Source organism: Ogataea philodendri, assembly GCF_020536065.1.
Source record: "Ogataea philodendri strain CBS6075 chromosome Unknown scaffold8, whole genome shotgun sequence".
Classification (NCBI taxonomy): domain Eukaryota; kingdom Fungi; phylum Ascomycota; class Pichiomycetes; order Pichiales; family Pichiaceae; genus Ogataea; species Ogataea philodendri.
The window spans coordinates 223,729-243,656 of record NW_025764223.1 but is presented as its reverse complement, the minus strand read 5'-3'; the positions used below and the strand labels follow the sequence as shown (position 1 = coordinate 243,656).

The 19,928-nt window shown below is 38.8% G+C and overlaps 8 protein-coding genes across 8 annotated transcripts; 3 read left to right on the top strand and 5 right to left on the bottom strand.

The window, feature by feature from the left end:
• Positions 1 to 593: 593 nt before the first annotated feature.
• OGAPHI_007058 (uncharacterized protein) lies at positions 594 to 1,106 on the bottom strand (the record flags this gene model as incomplete). Its single annotated transcript, XM_046208412.1, has 1 exon — positions 594 to 1,106. One exon carries the CDS (start codon positions 1,104 to 1,106, stop codon positions 594 to 596), a length of 513 nt encoding a protein of 170 aa, XP_046058175.1.
• A 1,935-nt stretch (positions 1,107 to 3,041) lies between these two features.
• OGAPHI_007057 (uncharacterized protein) lies at positions 3,042 to 3,566 on the bottom strand (the record flags this gene model as incomplete). Its single annotated transcript, XM_046208411.1, has 1 exon — positions 3,042 to 3,566. The coding sequence occupies one exon, from the start codon at positions 3,564 to 3,566 to the stop codon at positions 3,042 to 3,044; it is 525 nt and encodes a 174-aa protein (XP_046058174.1).
• Positions 3,567 to 12,152: 8,586 nt separating this feature from the next.
• Positions 12,153 to 12,932, top strand: OGAPHI_007056 (uncharacterized protein; the record flags this gene model as incomplete). Its single annotated transcript, XM_046208410.1, has 2 exons — positions 12,153 to 12,159; positions 12,244 to 12,932. 2 exons carry the CDS (start codon positions 12,153 to 12,155, stop codon positions 12,930 to 12,932), a joined length of 696 nt encoding a protein of 231 aa, XP_046058173.1.
• Positions 12,933 to 13,264: 332 nt separating this feature from the next.
• Positions 13,265 to 14,944, top strand: OGAPHI_007055 (uncharacterized protein; the record flags this gene model as incomplete). The annotated part of the gene is made up of 1 exon (XM_046208409.1): positions 13,265 to 14,944. The coding sequence occupies one exon, from the start codon at positions 13,265 to 13,267 to the stop codon at positions 14,942 to 14,944; it is 1,680 nt and encodes a 559-aa protein (XP_046058172.1).
• A 114-nt stretch (positions 14,945 to 15,058) lies between these two features.
• OGAPHI_007054 (uncharacterized protein) lies at positions 15,059 to 16,489 on the bottom strand (the record flags this gene model as incomplete). The annotated part of the gene is made up of 1 exon (XM_046208408.1): positions 15,059 to 16,489. The coding sequence occupies one exon, from the start codon at positions 16,487 to 16,489 to the stop codon at positions 15,059 to 15,061; it is 1,431 nt and encodes a 476-aa protein (XP_046058171.1).
• Positions 16,490 to 17,110: 621 nt separating this feature from the next.
• On the bottom strand, positions 17,111 to 17,713 carry OGAPHI_007053 (uncharacterized protein; the record flags this gene model as incomplete). Its single annotated transcript, XM_046208407.1, has 1 exon — positions 17,111 to 17,713. The coding sequence occupies one exon, from the start codon at positions 17,711 to 17,713 to the stop codon at positions 17,111 to 17,113; it is 603 nt and encodes a 200-aa protein (XP_046058170.1).
• Positions 17,714 to 18,021: 308 nt separating this feature from the next.
• On the top strand, positions 18,022 to 19,212 carry OGAPHI_007052 (uncharacterized protein; the record flags this gene model as incomplete). Its single annotated transcript, XM_046208406.1, has 1 exon — positions 18,022 to 19,212. The coding sequence occupies one exon, from the start codon at positions 18,022 to 18,024 to the stop codon at positions 19,210 to 19,212; it is 1,191 nt and encodes a 396-aa protein (XP_046058169.1).
• Positions 19,213 to 19,222: 10 nt separating this feature from the next.
• OGAPHI_007051 (uncharacterized protein) lies at positions 19,223 to 19,717 on the bottom strand (the record flags this gene model as incomplete). The annotated part of the gene is made up of 1 exon (XM_046208405.1): positions 19,223 to 19,717. The coding sequence occupies one exon, from the start codon at positions 19,715 to 19,717 to the stop codon at positions 19,223 to 19,225; it is 495 nt and encodes a 164-aa protein (XP_046058168.1).
• Positions 19,718 to 19,928: the final 211 nt, after the last annotated feature.

Below are 19,928 nucleotides of genomic sequence, written 5' to 3'. Positions count from 1 at the left end.
GTATTTGCGTTAAAGTGATGCCGTAATGCGTCTGCACTCCACTATGATAAACTAGCAATGAATACATCAGATCCCCAATTTCAACATTATCAATTAATTGCTGATGCAGTCATGTAGCAAGTACATGTTAGTGCATGTGTCATAGGGGATAGATCTTGGGCTGAGTCAATTTAAATAGGCATATCGATAGGGTTCACTCTAGATAATTTAGACCAAAACGGGAGTCTACAGCTTACTTTTACTTTTGTCCAGGGTATCAGAATTGTGAAAATTTCTTGGTCGTTGATTTTGCATGTTTCCATGAGTTCTTCGAAGACTCGGTGGTAGCTATGCTTGTAGCGTGGAATTTTGTCTGATTTCAGACCAGTTGAATTTCACATAAGTGTATTCAAGACAATTTAACTTCGTATATATGATATAATTACAACATGGATCAGAATTCCAGCAACGAGGTAATGTACGAAACTCAAAGTAGATAAATTCCAGCGATATGTAAACAAAGTAATTCAGCAACTTTTCGGAGGAACTAACAATTTCATGCTTCCACTCCCCTTGCTCTTTAGGTTATCAAAGTGCACCAATCGAAAAGTGTTTCATTTGGATCTATATGATTCCTTTTCCTCTGGTGTAAGAGAGTTCCAGTCCTCGGCTAGTTCTTTAATAATGGCGCTATTAGATTGAAAGTCGGTAGTAATTCTCTTAGGATATTCAGACCTGATAAAATTAATGTAGGGGGAACGGACAAGATGTTTCTCTTTCCACGCTTCTAGTTCTTCTGTATACTGGTCTTTCAACTTTTTATGTGCCTCGATAAATGATTGCTTGATTTCATCGGACCCGGAGGCCCAATCTTTGGCAAAAGTTGCCATCAATTCAGGTGCCTTTTTGCCAGTGATTTGATTCGTTGCAAATCTGTGACTGATGTATGATTGATAAGCAGACCTTGGGGGCTTTGGCTTACTTGCGTCTCTCACTTTCTTCAATGACAGAGATGGTTGATCTTCCGGGATTGAGTCTGAATTCTGGTTCCAGACGCTGAAACTGGTGGAAATAAATCTTCTTGAAAACACAAGCAAAGGAGCTCTTTGAATAGAAAGAGAGAACATGGTTGGCGATGTAATTGGCTGACAGAGAAGCGATTTCGGGCTTTAATTGATTAAAGTTTAAAACAGTCAGTAGAATAAAAACAAAAACATACAATTTTGTCCCTTCTCAGAAATGTAGGAAAATAAGAATTCCACGACCCAATTTGACCTGTACCCAGATATTCAGTCATTTTGAGTCATTTTGACTGATCATGTTTACACTATTCAAAAGCTTTTTTCAGGCTACGAAATAAGAACGCGTTTACAATTGGGAGCAGTGAAAGCAAGAGTTTGTAATCGTTGATATACTTCCTTCACTTGAATAGCAAACAACCTTGTAAAGGCGCTAGTCGGTTATATTTTAGTGGCCACATCTGATTTTTGGACTAGCAAAGAATGAATAGCGGAACTGGGCGTTCAGAACTTGCCTATTCACATACATGCTGTGTCTGAGAACCTCGTTCATGATATGTTGCCTTAGTCTTCATGATTGCTCCTTCACAAAGGCATATTAAAATATGTTTCAAATTTGATCGGCTCACCCAAGCAATAGTTCCAAATCAGCTCATAATCAGTAACAATACCTGATATTCAATTCTTTGTTGCTCTCGATATACCATAGAGTCGTCCGCAACGGGCCATTTGGGATCAGGAGAAACAAAAATAAATGGTAAAAATCAGTCAAAATGAAAATTTACCGATGATTAGAGAGTACATATCTGTCAGAAATAGAATGTTAAAGTTTTGAAGCAAATGTTAGCCTAGGAGAACTCAGTTTGATTACGTAATCGATTGGATTTAAATTTGTTGAGCTAGTCTCGACCTGCTTACCCTATCTCTTACATATCATTGATTATGGAAGGTAAGAGTAAGGAGTGTGAGACTCAGATCGGGAAACATGAGATCGCGGAAGTTGAAGAATCTGCACTATTAGCCTCTCGCACGCGAACCAGACAGACCTATCTGAGTATGTCATGTTACAAGCCTAATATGTGGTGGGAACCCACATATTTATTTATAGTATTCTCAAATTTAACCTGTAACATTCCCATCCTATCCTTAATCACTTCTGACACACATCACATATACTCTATATGATGTGTCATTTGCTTACGTCAACTTTCTTATCAGTCCGAGTCACCTGAATCATTCACGACTAGCTTCACCACAACATCAGAACACTATTAATCAATGAAATGCATCCGGAGGTTTTGAGTCTTTTCTTGTCGCCAGCCCAATTAGCGTCACAATACCCTGTGAGCGAAACATATGTTCCTGGTTAGAGGGGTTTCGGATATATAATTACGTAATCCAGGGTCCCCGTCAAATATTTTAGAACGTGTTAGGCTTGGGTGAGGTGAATCTTTAAAGGTTTATTGAGATATCGACTTAGCTTGGAAATAACAAAGGTAATTGCCTATCAGCTTCGTTGATAAACCGAACAACTATTGGAACGACATCAGATTTGTTGGTGAGGCATTTAGTGATGGTCATATGAGTGACAAGTTCAATAATAGTCAGGAAATTTTTTTCATCATGGGTGGTGGAAAGGGGCCACATAGGTCAATGTGGGCCAGCTCAAGAGGTCTAGTCACCCTTGTACGACTCTTCTTGGGTATAACTTTTGTGGCTAGGCCAAGGACACACGCCTCACATGGGGTGTCCGCACTAGGAAGATGAGGTTATTTAGAGACAGCAGAGAAGGGATATTTATACCTGGAGTGCATATAGCCTGGAGAGACTGCTAGAGCAGCCGGAAAGTAAGGTGTAGGTTTGAAAGTTGCTCTATATAGCTTATTAGCGCATAGAGTGCCAATTTCAACACTGTTGAGAACAATTGAATCCTTTCCCATCATAACGTTGCTGGCCACGTTCACCAGTTTCTGCAATGAGATGAGGTTCTTTTGAGATTGTGGAACATATCTCACACCCACCAGTTGGAGCCGGTGGGGGGCATTACGTAGTGATCGTACCTTTGCCTTCAACAGCACATTGGGCACCAATACCTTCCACAAATCCATCACATGGAGTGAAACTGTCAAAGTGACTTTTGTTGTTACTAATGTGAATGGTACATCCTGAGCCTAACCAATAAGACTCATCGTCAAGTGGTCCAAGACGCATTGCATAGTCCATGTCTTTTTGCACAGTGGCACCAGATGTGATGTCTAGATTCGATTCTTCTCTCATATGAGCCATATTTCTTGCGACGGCTGCCGGCGCAGGAGAGATAGTCGCTGTGTGTCCTTTTCGTTGACACCTGAAGCACACTATCTCTTTGCAACTGCATCTTTTGTTTTTCATTCTTCTTGTCGTTGTTTCCGAGTCAGGTTGAGAAGATAATACCTGATTCGAGACTTGGTTAGTGTTACTCAAGTTTCTGATGAATGGAACTGCCATTCTTCTGCAATATTCAAGAGTCACATTCTCAGGGTGTTTGTAACTTGACAGATAATACTCATATAGGTCTGTCTGGTTCATGGTAAATATCAACTTAAAATATTCTCAGATATATAATTCTAGAGTTGTCCTCTCTTTCAAATGAGGGAGTTAGCACCCCTTTATATATATAGTATCTGAAATAGGAACAATGATACCCTAGCTTCTGTTCTAATAGAGGTGATTTAGTCTAGCGACTCTCAAATAGGACTGAGGCTATTGAAGGTTGTTAGATCTGAGTCTCACACTCCCTTCTCTTATCTTGCATAATCAATTATGTATAGGAGATTAGATAAGCAGGTCGAGACTAACTCATATTAGCTCAACACAGGGCACGAAGTAAGAATCAGATTTTCAGCCATTGGACTGTCAATAAGGGTCAAAGCAAGGAAGACCCATCCATACCCCGGAAGCGGATAGACCACTTTCTAACTGGTACGATAGCTTTTGCATTGCATCAATTGCTTGTTCCATGTTTCTGACACTTTCAGCTGAAACTTGTTTGCACACTTTCTTGAAGTAGTAGTATACTTCTTTGATAGAGAGATTCCCCTAAGACTGCATAAGGTATGACAGAATGTCAGCTCCTGTTATTTCTGGAGGTAGTCTTTCGCTCACTTCAGGCTGAAGAGATTCTCTAATGAGAACGAAGACTGCAGCATCTGCTTGCTCACGTAGGAATTTTCCTAGAGTCTCGTCTTCCACCGGGATTGGCAGTTCTCCCCTCCTTATATAGTAATTCAGATATGGCAGATTGCTATTGTTACCTGCGCATACATAAAGGAGATGTCGAGCGAGAGGCTAATAGTGCAGATTCTTCAACTTCCTCGATCTCATGTTTCCCGATCTGAGCCTCACACTCCTTACTCGTATCTTGCACAATCAATGATATATAAGAGATAGGGTAAGCAGGTCGAGACTAACTCATATTAGCTCAACAGCTGAATACATGACAACGGCTGAAGCTGCAAAAGAGTGTTTGTGGCTCAAACAAGTTCCAGATCAGTGCCTTGTCAAACTGATGGCACGGCCTCTAACCTGGGTTGACGATCTAAGTGCTCACCAGCTATCCGGACATTTTACAATCCATCAGAGAACCAAGCATATTGATATAAGTGTACACTTTCTACGAGAGGAAGTGGTTAAAGGAAATCTAGAATTGAAAGATGTGATATCGAGTCTGAACATTGGTGACACTCTTACAAAAAGCCTGAGTCGACGTAGAGTTAAAAGTCTTGAGTCGAAAAAGATGCTAGAAGAAGTTTAAGCAGGTCAGGCCTACGGTAGGGTTTTGAGCTAATATGAGTTAACCTCGATCTGCTTACCTGATCTCTTATACATCAATGGTTATGCAAGATGAGATAAAGGAGTGAGACTCAGATCCGACGACCTAAAATAGCATCAGTCCTGAGTCAATAGAATAAAGTACCTAGATTAGGGCAGAGACTTAGGTGTACTTGTCGCGTTTCCCAACACCATTTAAAGGGGTGCTTTCTTCCCTATTTGAATTGACGACCAATCTGAAATTGTGTATCTAAGAGTACTATTAGTTGATATCTACCCTGAACCAGACTGACTTGTATGAGTATCATCAGTCAAGATACAAACAAAAGCGACCGATACAGGTGATATGATGACATACGTTGGTTTTACGCTCCTATTTTCTGGATCATTTCATTCTAAAGTTATTAATTGCATGTCACTTAGAACGGTTTTTCAGTACACGCATAATTGGAGATATAGGATTGTTTTCTCAAGATGGTTAACTCCTGCAGCACACGTGATGTGTCTCAAAAATAATAGTGCTGGATTCTTTCCATTGGAAAGTCAAATTCTTTATCACTGTCTGCCATTCCAAATGAGATAGTCTTTATTTACCTTATTCAGTATGCCTAACTTGATACTTTTATATTATATTGCAGTCTGCAAAGTTGTCCCTGAGTAGGACTCCCCCCCTCAAATAATTTTCTGTGAAAAATGTTTCCGGTCATTCTAAATTATGACTGCTGCAATATGCATATCTTGCACACGCGAAAAACCGCTATGCATTTGAATCTTATCGGTTATCAGATCCCTCAATGCTCAGCATATATCAAAGACTTACATGTTTTTCCAGCTGAATGTGCTTGAATGACGTTTAGATATCCGAAAATCTATCTCTGATGTAATATTGTTGTGATGAAGCTAGTCGTGACTGAAGTACGTGACTCTGACTGATAAGGAAAGCTGACGTAAGGAAACGACACATCATATGTGATGTGTCTGTCAGGTGATTTAGGATCGAATTGTGAATGTTACAGGTCACTCCAAGAATATTATATATATGAGGGTTCCCACCACATATTTTGTTGAACAACTTATCTATACTGATATAGTAAGAAGAGCGAACTATTAACTGAAAACAATATGAATGCTGAAGAAGTCAACCATCTTAAGAAAAGAATCTTACAAATATGACTTGCGGATTGCTGCGTTGACAATAAGTCACTAGTAGCAATCCTGCTGAGCATTGAGGTATTTACAAGCTTATAAGATTCACATGCATAGGTTATTCGCTTATGCAAAGCCTGCACAGCCCTACTTTGAAAAGGATCGGAAATATATTTATGTGAAACTGTTGTAATGCATCCAGCAGCGATGTCAGCGATGAATTAGCTGTGGACATCTTATAACTTTAAAGTACTTGTAAGACACTTCTAATTATTTATTTCAGTTATATAAGGTGGGCTAACGCTCCTTTTATATATCACCTTATCTTAAGCGCCAGATCTTCTATCTTCTCTTGCTGATATAATATATTTGAAAAACTGTACTCGCTTACTTATGTAAGCGAGTACATAATCATCTGATACCTTTGGGACTATCTTCTTCAACAGAAACATGTCTCTGTCTAAAGCATGTTCCACAAAATAATGTCCAGGGAAAGGGGACGTTCTTCTCGGGAACAACTTTGCAGACTGGAATAACGGATCAAAGCATTAAGTTCGGAATATTTACTCAGGTCAATCAAAAATTAATCAATCACAATGGCAGACAGCACTAAACGATTTGACTGTCTAATGGAAAGAATTCGTCAATTTCAAAGCCATGCTCTGCGCTGCGGCGTGATGCAATTTGACTTTGAGTTACATAAATCTTTATAGATCTATGCATATTGCCTTATCTAGAGCTGGGATGGCACAGCTCTCGCAGACATAATATGCCGTTCCGTATACTGCCTGGTGCAGTCTAAAGAAAGAATCGTCTCAAATCTTCATACAGTCTGTCGTGGAATATTGAAGATGAAAAGAAATGGAACATGCATCCAAACCAATAAGTCGGGCATTTCAGTAGTTGGTCAATGGAAAGCTAAAAGCATAGCACGTGTTAAGCTCATTTGATGATCCGCTACTAGATTGACAACCTTACCGAATTGATTGTTAAATCAATGCAGACGGTGAACTGACTTTCTTTTTTAATTGTCATAAGGACAGTCTACTGAAATCTTTTATCCCAAGAAGTTATGCCTCGATATACGAGTATCACATGAATTTTAGACAGGAGCACAAAGAGACTTACACTCATTATTCATTATTGAAGTGATTGCGATCTTCTCCTATCAGAACTTTTTTCTGGGAATTCTTTTCCAAAAATGCTTAGCTGCTTAAGCGATCATGGCAAGCCTCAGCTAATTCACTCCTATAGCATATCAGTTAGATAAGCTGTCTACTAACTAGCGGATATGTACCATATTATTATAGTGATTTCAGATCACTGAGCCTTGAGGCTTTTATACCAAATCGTAAACTGCACTTGAAACAAGTGATATGTCCTCCGATTAATTTGTCATGAATCTTATTCCAGCTTCCGTATCATTGAAAGTCACGTGACTCAGTAGCAATTGACTTAAATCACAATATTTCTTTTGTATGCATCTCTTGTTCGGTCCTCTTCCTGCAATGGATAGTTTATTAGCCTTTGATATGACACACAGCCTACGTAAGTACGAGTGTACTTTAGGCATAAAGCAGAAATTGGCTAAAACCCTGAAGATAAGATTGGTTGTGTAGATAAGCAAAGGTGCTATTTTACCATCAATTGATCAGCCAATGGTTACTCTTTGCTTCACTATGATATAAATGCTACTTCAAAATTTAAAATTTCGGGTCGGGAAAGTACCTAAACCTTATTATATTTAAACTCAAGATATATGTACATATAATGGAAATCCGAACAGTTTAATCAAAACGGGGATCTAAACAAAATTGAGAAAATATTACAAGAATATTGTATACTACAAAATATCTGTAAGATTCTATTCTTAAGATGATTCACTTCTTCAGTATTCATAATGTTGCAGTTGACAGTTCACTCTTCTACTATGTCAGTTTAGATAAGTTGTTCACATTTATAAGTTGGACGAACCCCACATATTTATAGCATTCTCAAAGAAGACCGGAAACAGTCCCATTGAAATATTTCCATTTAATCCGGGAACACTTCTGAGTCACCCCGCACATATACTCTATGTTGTGCGTCATTGCTTCCGTGACCTCTCTTATCACTTAGAGTCACGTGAATACGTTCACAACTAACTTCATCACAACATTTTTCTCTTAGATAGTGAGTGAAATGGATATTCAATGGACCTGGTAACAAATAAGTTTGTTCAGAGACTTTTGGTTCCTTTGTGATCTTTGCCTAGGCTGATATAACTATGTTGAAAGATCAATCACGCTGTATGATTATTTCACTAGTCAGCTGTAAGATGTCTTGAATGATGGATATGCCAATTTTAACTTACTTCGTTTTTTAATCAGTCAGCTGGAATTTGATCTAGCCACTGGATGTAACACCAATTTGTCTGGTTCAGTGTGCTGAAGCATAAATAGTCAATGCATATGCAAGCAAGGTGCGTATGATGTAGAGACCTGCACTAAGATCAACAATTAAGCATGATGCTTATCAGGCGCTCAATATCAATTAGATACTGAAGCTACATGAGCTGTATAATTTTTCTTTGACTAACTTAAATTTGCTGCTTCACTTAACATGAACAATCTTTCTCTGTCATTCACTGATATTCAAACCAAACAAACTCCAACACAATGATTTTGTCACTTTTGGACAAAAAGTCAAATAAGTCTATTTACAGTTATGTAGTAGATTTGGTGTAATCATTTAATAGTTGTGGGTTTAGTCATTCTTTATCTAGTGGATGGATGCCTTCAAATACATAGCGACAATAGGTAAAACCCAGCAAATTGCTTGGATCAGTATTTAGGATAGTCGTTGTTGAGGTACTTGCCGTATATAATCTGTTAACCTCTGCTGGTTCAGTATGCTTACAAAGGTGCTACTGGAGTTTGAGAGGTTTCAACAGGGATAGAGAAAATCAAGACATAGTCATCCTGATGGACTTGTCATTTACCTTTTGTCCCCTTTCCTTTTAGCGAGAGTTACCTGATTAAGTTACGACCAATTAATTACAATACGCCATCCAGACCCAGGATGTGTTTATACACTACAAGCATAAGTAGTAAGTAGAGGCTTCTAGAATTATGTTTGTGAGGCAAATTCCTGAAAAACTATATATTGAACTTAGCAAAGCTCGTATGAGCCAAACCTTAACCGCATTTGAACATACAGGGATGGCTTTCAAGATTCGATGTAATTTTTTCTTAAGATGGTAGTATTAAGTCATCCCCCAAGTTTAAACATTTGAAACCTGGTATACATCAGATAAATACAAATATATTAAGTGTTGTTGGAGCTGGTGCATGTTGGTCTCGGGCCGCTTATCTACTTTTTCATGCACTATTGATTATGCAAGATAAGAAATAGAGTGAGACTCAGATTTGACGACCTAAAATAACACCAGTCCTAAACCATAATCAATAGACTAAAGACTAAATAAACTACCTGGACCAGAATAAATACTGAGGTCTTATTGTTGCGCTTCCTGGTACTATCTGAAGGTGCATTGTCATCTCTATTTGAATAGAGGACAACTCTCAAACTGTATATCTGAGAGTAATATAATATCTACCATGAAGCAGACAGACTTATATAAGTATCATCTGTCGAGCTACAAACAATTGCTGTGCTATCTCTTTTCTGAGAGGTAAATGGTTGTTTCTTTTGGCCATATTGCAAATTCTCTGACAAATCTTTCCAGACTTATATTCTCATGTCTGTTGAAGATACCAAAGTAATTGCCTTCCATAATGAAATGGCGGTATAGTAGCGACAAATGAAGGGCTCAAGGATTCACAACAACTGTTAACAAGTCTGCATCATACTGGTTTATCAGCTCAAATCTTTTGTCTTTTTGTAGCTCCTGGAATAGGAGTGTCATTACTATAGAGTTTGGATTCATAGAGTCCGCAATTTGTTGAATAGAGAATATAGCTCAATTGGTCCTCCTAAGCGCTGAATGCACTTATTGAGTGATGACACACATCCCAAGGAATCTTTCAATAGCACATAAGCTACCGGATGGGCTTTTAATTTTTGGCAGTTTGGATAAAATAATCCACAATGGTGAGGTCGGAACGCTCATGATAATGAAGAGGTCTCAATGAGCAATTTTGGCAACATTTATACGGCACATGCAGCATTTGTATCTCATTACGACTGAACGCCAAATAAACCAATTATAAAATCCAAACGGTTAGTCTCAATGTGTGTCTGTTGTGATGAAGCTAGTCGCGATTGAATCACGTGACTCTGACTGATAAGGAAGCTGACTCAAGGCAATTGACACATCATATAAAGCATGTGTGTGCGTTCGTGATGTGTATCAGAAGTGATTAAGGATCGGATGGGAAAGTTCCAGGTCCACTTTGAGAATACTGTAAGTTAGTAGGTTTCCACCACATTTTAAAGTGAACTACTTATCTAGGTGGTATAGAAGAGTGAACTATTTATTACAGCATTATGAATACTGAAGAAGTTAACCATCTTGAGAAAAGAATGTTACAAATGCAAATGCAGTCCATAACGAATAATAGTTGCAGTGAACTTCGATAGAGATGCCTGAGAGGAGTATAGGATGGGCGTTCATATCAGTAAATTGTATGTATACCAGAGCGAGTTTAAACAAATTGAAATAAAACATGTAACAATGTCTGAATGATACTAAGCGCCTGAGAAGATTAGTGTTTTCTTATCAGTAACGTTAATGCGTTCTCTAAATAATATGCATCTGCATGGACAAATCATGCCTCAACACTTCACGCTGGCGGATCTCTTTAGTGACTTCTTCATTTTGAGTTTCATACTCCCTCATCTTAACTTATTCGATCACCTATGCAGTACTGATTTACTAAGTATAGAAGAATGGATGAGAGACTCAGATCTAAAGATTATAAGCTGAACCAATCTTGATATTGGATCCAAATATTATACGACAGGGATCGGGATTAGAGCACAGGCAGCATTGGACCTCATCAATCACCTGCTCAAAAAACTCCAAAAAGAGGTTTTCCATCCGTCATCTATTGTAATCTTTCCTCATCGTTATAGTACTAAGCTTCCCTCTCTCTGTGTCTCTCTCAATTGATGCCTTCTCGTATATACCATTGGTGTCAGTCTAGTATCAAGACCAAAGAGTTGTTCGGCCCAAAATGTAGGACCTTGAATATGTATCGCAGTATAATCGATTAATTGGGTTACCAATGGGTAGTTTCTCCCCCACTTAAAGCTTGATCGGTTGCTCAATTATCTGATTGCGAGATGTGTACAAGTATCTGTTTCCCAAACACCCGCTCTTATATTCAGGGTCCAAACTGAAAACTTCACTTGTATCTTGAGCTCTATTTTATTTATTCGCGGAGGATAAGCCTTTTTTAAATTTCATGAACAACTTACTGACATAATGATTACATCAGCAGATATGCTAAATGATTACATGGCGCTTATATATGAAACTTCTATTCATGATTGATTAAGTATCCGGAAATAAATCAGGCAACTTAATCACCAAACTTCAAGCAGCTCTGATTGTATGTTACTAACCAGTTCGCAAACTCGAAATTGTCATTTTTATCGGACTGGGCTTCCGCCGTCAATTAATTCCACAGTATACAGTTTTCCAAGCAACGATTTCGCATCGTGAAACTTAAAAACCTTTTTGTATAAGTATAATCTCGAACAAGAAACGTGACGTAAACGCAACAGGCAAAAGTTTTAATTGTTCGTGCCTTCAGGTGCTTCAAGATTTGAGATTCAGCGTTCTTCTGTTCCCCGATAGACTCGAAAAGTACTCTTTTAGAACTTTGGTTATGAATTGAACCAGCAGCTCAAGAATGGGTTCACTTTTTCGAAATAATTTGAATCTTATGTTTTGGAACCATGGAAAGAAACCACCAAATTCAAAATATAACTTTTTGAGAAATACCTTAATAAACCAAGTATGTGTTAAATCAAATAATATCTCTCTTTAGCTCAGTTGGAAGAGCATGAGACTGTAATTGTTTAGATATCTCAGGGTCCCCGGTTCGATCCCGGGAGGGGAGATTTTTTTTACTATTATGATTCTATCCACTTGATTTTTTTTTTTCGCATTTCAACAGAGCAAAAGTTTGAGAACCAGAAGAGTACTTGTGTAACAGAATACGCAATCGATCACAACATAAAAGTCATAGCATGGAAAGTAGTGACGAAGAATTGTATGTAAGAACTTTTTCGGTACAAATGCACTAACTATCTTGCAGGACTTTGTCTTCACATGCTCTAGCGGCCCTAACCGAATTTAAGAATGAGGAAAAAGAGCGTCTGGAGCGATTCACTGCATTGAGTCATCAAGCAGAAGAGGATTTTACTGCTAGATCAACCTTGTCAATCGATGACTTCAAAGAAGACTGGCAATTATCGCAATTTTGGTATAGTGATGAGACGGCGAATATATTAGCTGATGAGTTACTAGACGGTGCAGATAGTGAAACAACTATCTGTGTTGTCAGTGCACCTTCAGTTTATGCAGCAATCAAGCTACGTGATCCTCTCGAGTTACCAACCAAGAGGATTTTTCTACTGGAGTTTGATCGCCGTTTTGAAGTTCTCTCTGGTTCCAAGTATTTCGGGTTTTTTGATTACAATCACCCATTGGAATTACCAGAACACCTCGTTGGAAAGTGTGATCGGCTGCTCATTGATCCACCGTTCTTAGAGGAGGATTGTCAAAGGAAGTCTGCCATTGCTGCCAAATCCTTGCTATGCAATGATAAGTCTCAGAAGACGAAAGCTGCTAAGTCTAGATACAGACTCATGAGTTGTACGGGAGAGCGGATGGCAGATGTTGTCAGATCTTGCTATCCAGATTTGAAAATGACATCGTTTTTCCCTGAACACAAAAATGGATTGAGTAACGAATTTAGATGTTACGCTTCATTTGAAGGGAACTCTTGGTCGTTTTCGGATTCATGAATGAACGAATACCTTCACACCCTTGCCACTATGTCGGATGCAATCTGATAATTTTTTGTTCTTGTCCTGTGAATGCAGTAATAGAGAGGTCCAAATTTGCCACAACGCCTATTTACTTTGCCACACCAGAAGTGTATAAATTAATTACCAAAACACATGCAAATCGAACATGTAAAAACATTTCATTCATTCATGATAACGTTTGTTTTTGTCTCCTTCAATCTCGTCTTCACAACTTAAACACTCAACTGAGCTTACAATTGTGTGGGAGTCCGTCGAACACCTATCGCCCCAAGAAAAGATAGTCTGGTGGAGAGAGATAAGTGTTCTACATGCATTTTATTTTTCTCCGTCACGCTGCTAGAGCAGACAAAGAGGTTCATCTGAGTGATGAAAATTTTCGCCCGGATTTGATTAATAACGATCCATCCTTTTGGTTGGCAGCATATGATCCGCCTCTCAATTCTTTGATTGCTGCGCAACAAGTTCAGCGTGCGTTTAAAAGGGTATCATCCAGTATTAAGAGTTTGAAGCCTGAGGGTACACCGTCAGAAATAATCATACATTCTTCTCCTTACAATAGATGCATTCAAACTTCTGAATACTTGGCGAGTCAGATCGTAGCATCTAGCTCAAAGTTGAAGCACAATTTGAAACTCAGGGTTGATCAAGCATTAGCAGATTGGCTCAATGAATACTATCAACTTGAGTTTTTGCCTCCGAACGACGGCGGATCATCTCTCATCAGCAATTTCAATAGCTACATCGAGTCTGAGCAAGATACAAAATTCCATTGTCAATCGCACAACTTTCGTTTAAAATCTATAAGAGACACAGGTTGGCTGTACAATAGATTGGGAAGGTGCGGTGACTATGGCGAATCTCCAGATGATTTCCGTTCTCGCTGCTTCAGTTATTTGAGTATGCTCACCCAATTTTATCAAGACTCTCAATCTTCAGATAAAGGCAAGAATACAGTTGTTTTTGTTGTATCACACGGCGCTGTGATTTCGATGTTCCTGCAGATAATCACAGCCAAATCTTTGTTCAGCGAGATACCTCTTTGCACACCAATATACCTGAAGCGCAATGATACAAAAATGACGTATTCTCTGGTTGACTACGATTTCAATCTTAGTTCAATTTTAGGATCTCTGAATGAAGGTGAACTACTTCCACTTTTACGCACAGAATTTCTTTTAGGAGCGAGCTCTGGCAATTACGATCAGCATGGCAGCTGGGATGTTGAGAGATCGACTGCTGTTTATCACAGCTCTCAAAGTCAGAGAAAACGGAGCAGGACAATTAACATAGCACGTACCAAGTCTTCAGAACAATTGAATGGGAATTTACCATTAAGGCAAGTCAAATCATCAAAACATTTACAACTTCTGAACAAGGATACCAATCAGACCAAAATATTGGATTTGAATAAACTAGAGGGTTTTCTTGGAGTTGATTCTGACTCTGATGATGAGACATTAGAGGGGGCATACTTGAGAAATGACGCTTCAGCTAGAGCCTCGTCAGTCAACGTATCCTCATTATTATCGAAAAAAAATGTACAGCAGATTTCCAATAGAGAAGAAGGAGCGTGCGACAAGGAATTCAAAGCTGAAGCCTGCGAGAAGACAGATCAATCAAAATATTTTCTCTTTGATCGAGACTTTGAACACGGAGAAGTTACAAGCTGCTCCACTTCTATAAGGGAAAAGCTGCATACTTCTACATTCGACAGAGTGAAAACTATGAGTGTTGACCAAAGTGTCTTCTCAAAAACAAGAGGAGAGACGAAGTTGAACTTTACCAATTTTGCGTTCCCGGGTGGCTTGAATGATACAGAGTTAGATCATTATGATCTACAGAAAATTCCAGATCACGACATAAGATCATCACGTCCGTTGAATTACTCAGTTCGGGATATACTATTCGCACAAATTGAACATGTCGACAAAGTTGATGAAGAGTATAGTTGGTTGGGGGAGAACAAGGATAAGCCAGTATCGGGCTGAGGGCTCTCGCACCTTTGGCATATGAATGCTGCTTCTTTGTTTAGTCCAATTCTGTGAAATCAGTCTATGTATTATACTGTCAGTCAACATTGTCGGTTTTTTACTAAAAGCGAGCTATAGTAATAATAATTCAATGAAAACAATAAGTGCACATAAAGTAAAATTGAAGAGTTCCTTTGTGCGTACCAGATGGCGTCTCATTGCGCACGATCTGGCTGGCTCATCATCTTGACCATTATAGAAGTTCTCGTTTATGACTTCATCGTTAAGTTTCAGTGCACTTGTCCCCCCGAGTTCATCAACAAAATTATGCAAAAGGGAGCGGTTATTAGAGTTGCAATAGCTGTCGCCATAAGAATCCCACCAGAAGCCGCCAGCTAGTCCCATTTGCTTAACGTAAGCTGCCTTCTGGCGAGCAGCCAAAGGACTGTCATAAAAAACTATCCCCCGATTTTGGTTGTAAGCATATGAAGATCCGACCGTTGAATTGTAGACTTCAATAAATCCATCCGGAGGAAGGTCATGATAATTTATGATGCATTGTTTTTTCTTTTGTTCAACTCCTGCAATATTTGCACATGTATGAAACTTATCACCGGGTTTCATACAGTCGTAGCTTCTTCCATAATTAGGCATCCCTAGAATCAATTTCTTTCGATCGATTCTTTCCAAGAGAAAGCGGACAGACGTATCGATCGATGCACCAGAACTATCATCCGCTGGATATAAGTTTGAATGATAACCAGATTTCTCCGACCAAGGACCTGTCATATCATATCCCATGAGGTTAAAATATGAAACGTATTTTTGCAAGATTTCAAAGTCGTAGCACAGCAATGAAGAGATATCTAGCGGCAAAGCCAATGATAGTAGATATGAATTCGTCTCCAACCCATTCATCCTTTCATGTGATTCAAATTTCTCTTTGAGAGACTTCATCAACGCTATCAACTTTGAAGCGTTTTCTGTTGTCGGAAACTCCCAATCTATATCAAGTCCATCAAATCCATAGTCAACCATAGTTTGGACTAAATTCGTCGAAAAATTCTCAATTTGTGCGTCATCACTGGTGATTTTATTAAATAAGGTATTCGTATTCTCACCGCCGACTGCCAAAGAAATCTTGAGACCCTTCTTCAGTTCTTTCATCTGTGATAACTGACCTATTAAACCTGTAGAGTTAACAAACTCATTTGATCCTTTGGATCCTGATAATTCGAAGTATAGTTGTTCATCTCTAGCTCCACAGGAGTTCGGAAATTCCGCATGATATAAAGGAAAAGATTCTTCAAGTGCAACGTTCTTGTCGGCCCACTTGGTGCTTTCCGAGCTGGGATCAATCTTGGCAAAGGCATAGTAAATATTTGTGATTTGCGAAAGTGGAACATCAATAGGGTAATGCTTGTTGTAAAATGACCATTCTGTATAATACACAGCACTTATAAAATTCACCTTGGTATCTTTGAGATCATCAAAATCCAAAGCACAAATTTTCAAAGAGAACACTAATAGCAATACAACCCGTAAAATCCTCTTAGACAGCATTTGGAATATGTAAAGAAATTAAAACTTTGTGATTAAGCTGTTCAAATTTGGGCCCAAATGGTCTGTGCGTGGAGAATTCACAGCAGAACATCAGTATTGCGACTTTTCCCCATATGCAGGAGACCCCGTTTCTGTTATCAAAAAATAGTGCATGACACAATATGGTTACCCCGTAAAATTTCTCCTTGAGTGAATAATGTATATGGGTGGGTGGACGATACATCCACGTGATCAAGATTGCGAAGAGGGTTTCTCAAAGTAGATGCAAGTAAGCTCCTGTCTATTGTTTGACAAGTGAGCCAAAGACCGCCCTGTGGTTGGTTCTCAAACGTATGAAATAAGGTCCATTTCTAATTGGTATCAAGGGTTCTGATCATTGGCATGAGTCATTCTAACCGATGAACGCTATATCCAGAATGTTTGGATGATTATCGGAAATATTCATTCACTCAGAAATTAAGCATCTGGCTAGATCTAAAATACCGCAGTGTGTATATCCATTCATTGTAGTAAATTGATAACAAATTTATCGCATAAAACATCATAGATAGCCATCACAGCCTCAGCCGAAGATTTGTATGATTGATTTGATGATCCCGTTTCTAAACTCAATACTTTTAGTCAGTTAAGTTCGAAAAATCTCCTATTATGGTTTTCAAAGTTATCATTCTTGAGGGAAGTAAAGGTAGGCTGTGACTGATTACTCAAAACTGTATTTGTATTTTTGCGAATTTGCAAGTTATTGTCGTGTCCCCATCCCCCTATTGTCATTATAGTGTTATCATTCTCGTCTTTAATAAGATGCTGGATTCCATCAATAATGAGTGACAAACCTGCTAACTCAGCACCTCGAGGCAGGATGATGTCTGCAAATTCTTTGGTTCTGAATATAAACTCATCCATTTCCACTCTGTATTGGCTCAGGTACTGAGTAAGCATTCGTTTAAGGAGAGCACCCCGCTCTGCTTTAGTATCACCAGTTGCTGAACCTGCTAATATATCCCGCTTTATCCATCGACCAAGCCTAACGTCTGCATCACAGTCGATAAAAATTTTTATAGTCCCAGATTCGAGTAAGGCCTTGTCGTATAAGGCATAAAGACCGTGAACGATAATAACATCACACCCCTGTAGTTCTCTGGCCTCCATTTGTGCACGGACTTGAAAAAAATCAAATCTTGATGGCCCAAATTCAGAATAGTTAGGTTTTTGATAGTCTTCCATGTCAACAATTGCGATTTTAATGAACTTGTATCTCGCCTCAAGTTCATCTTTCAATATCTTACAAGCCGAAGTCTTTTAGGTCAGTCTCGCTTGGCCATTTTAATGGATATACACGTACCTTTCCACAGGAGTGTCCTCCTGCAATAAGAATTTTGATAGCCTGATGCTTATCCTGCCCCATTGCTTTGGTCTGTGTGTTTTAAGAAATGAAATATAAAAATCCAAAAATTTCTTGCAACATTTTCCAGACCTTTTCACACCAACATAGAAAGGCCGCAATTCTGTTAATTACAGACTCGGTTTCCAATATGAGCTTTGACAGAGAGGCTGATAGATCTTTGGCTATTCAAACTTCGAGTAAAGTTCCTGTGGTGGGTTCTTTCGAGGAAATGAATTTGAAAGATAATTTGCTTAAAGGAATTTATGCATACGGGTTTGAAGCTCCATCAGCAATCCAATCGAGGGCGATCATGGAGGTTATTTCAGGAAAAGATGTGATTGCACAAGCACAATCAGGAACAGGTAAGACTGCGACATTTGCGATCAGTATGCTCCAGGTTCTCGATACAAACAGAAGCGATACACAGGCTTTGGTGCTATCACCAACACGGGAACTTGCTGCTCAGATTCAAAGTGTCATTCGTGCGCTAGGGGACTTCATGAGAATACGCTGTTATTCCTGTATAGGAGGAAAATCTATTGGTCAGGATATCAAACAACTGGCAAGAGGGCAGCACATAGTGAGCGGAACGCCAGGAAGGGTACTCGATATGATTAAGCGACAGACCCTGAATATCAGAAACATCAAGATGTTGGTTTTAGATGAAGCAGACGAGTTATTGGGTAAAGGTTTCCAAGATCAGATATATGAGATATACCAGTATATGCCTTCATCAACTCAAGTGGTTGTCGTTTCAGCCACTCTACCTAGCGCGGTCTTATCCCTGACAAATAGGTTCATGACGAATCCTACGAAGATCTTAGTTCGAAAAGAACAAATTTCACTAGAAGGAATTGACCAATATTATATCCAAGTGGAGAAAGAAGATTGGAAGTTTGATACATTATGCGATCTATACGACTCTCTCACGATCACGCAAGCTGTCATATTCTGTAACACCAAGAAAAAGGTGAGTTGGTTAAGTGACTCTCTCAGAAAAGCCAATTTCACTGTATCAGCGATGCATGGAGATATGAGCCAAGAGGAAAGGGACAGGGTGATGCATGAATTTAGGTCTGGAAACTCACGAGTATTAATTTCGACCGACATATGGGCAAGAGGAATAGATGTCCAGCAAGTTTCTTTGGTGATTAACTATGATTTGCCCCGTGAGAAAGAAAACTATGTCCATAGAATTGGAAGGTCTGGAAGGTTTGGCAGAAAGGGAGTTGCGATTAATTTTGTGACAAATTCTGATGCTGAGGCCCTAAGTGATATTGAGAGTTTTTTCAGTATTGTGATTGCCGAAATGCCCGCCAATGTAAGCGAGATAATGTAAATTAGGAGAGTTATATCTTTTTGGTTTCAGAGAGCATTGAAGATCTTGTAACAAACACAGAAACTAATCTCTCCACATATTTTAGGTCATTTTTAGCACTGAGGTTATGCTCATGATCGCCTGAATCTTCTTGTTCAACGACTAGTTGAGATCTGCTTCCCGACAGCAAAACATTTTTGTAAATATCGGATTCTCCAGTGTCTGTATCTTCAAAAACCCATTGGCTGGAACTTACATGATCTACTTGCCACCGGTTTGAAAGACAACACTCAAAATTTCCCTGAGCATCAAAAACTATGGGGAGATTCAAGTCATCATTGATGTCTAGCGACGTGTTCTGTGAGACATATTTGATTGGCAGGACTTCAATATTGGAACGCAGATAATTTGACTTATTTGAACTGACGAAGTTGATATCAGCTGAAGATGGCAGATTTTCTGATATCAAAGACGAGTCCTTCAAAAGTACATTGTAGTTTTTAGTTGTATTTGTCTTATCGTACATTCTCTGTTGCTTTAGAATGTCGGCAGCTAATTTATTACTTAAAGCGCAATTAAATTATTTCTCTGTATTTCTATTTTAGTGGTACCATTCGTAGCGCTAAAGGACAGTTGGAACTACAAAATGTTCCCACCTAATGCATTACATTTGAGCAAATGGTACTGGGTTAATATAACAGCCTAATTTTTGGTTTTCTGTTTATACTTTAGCATAT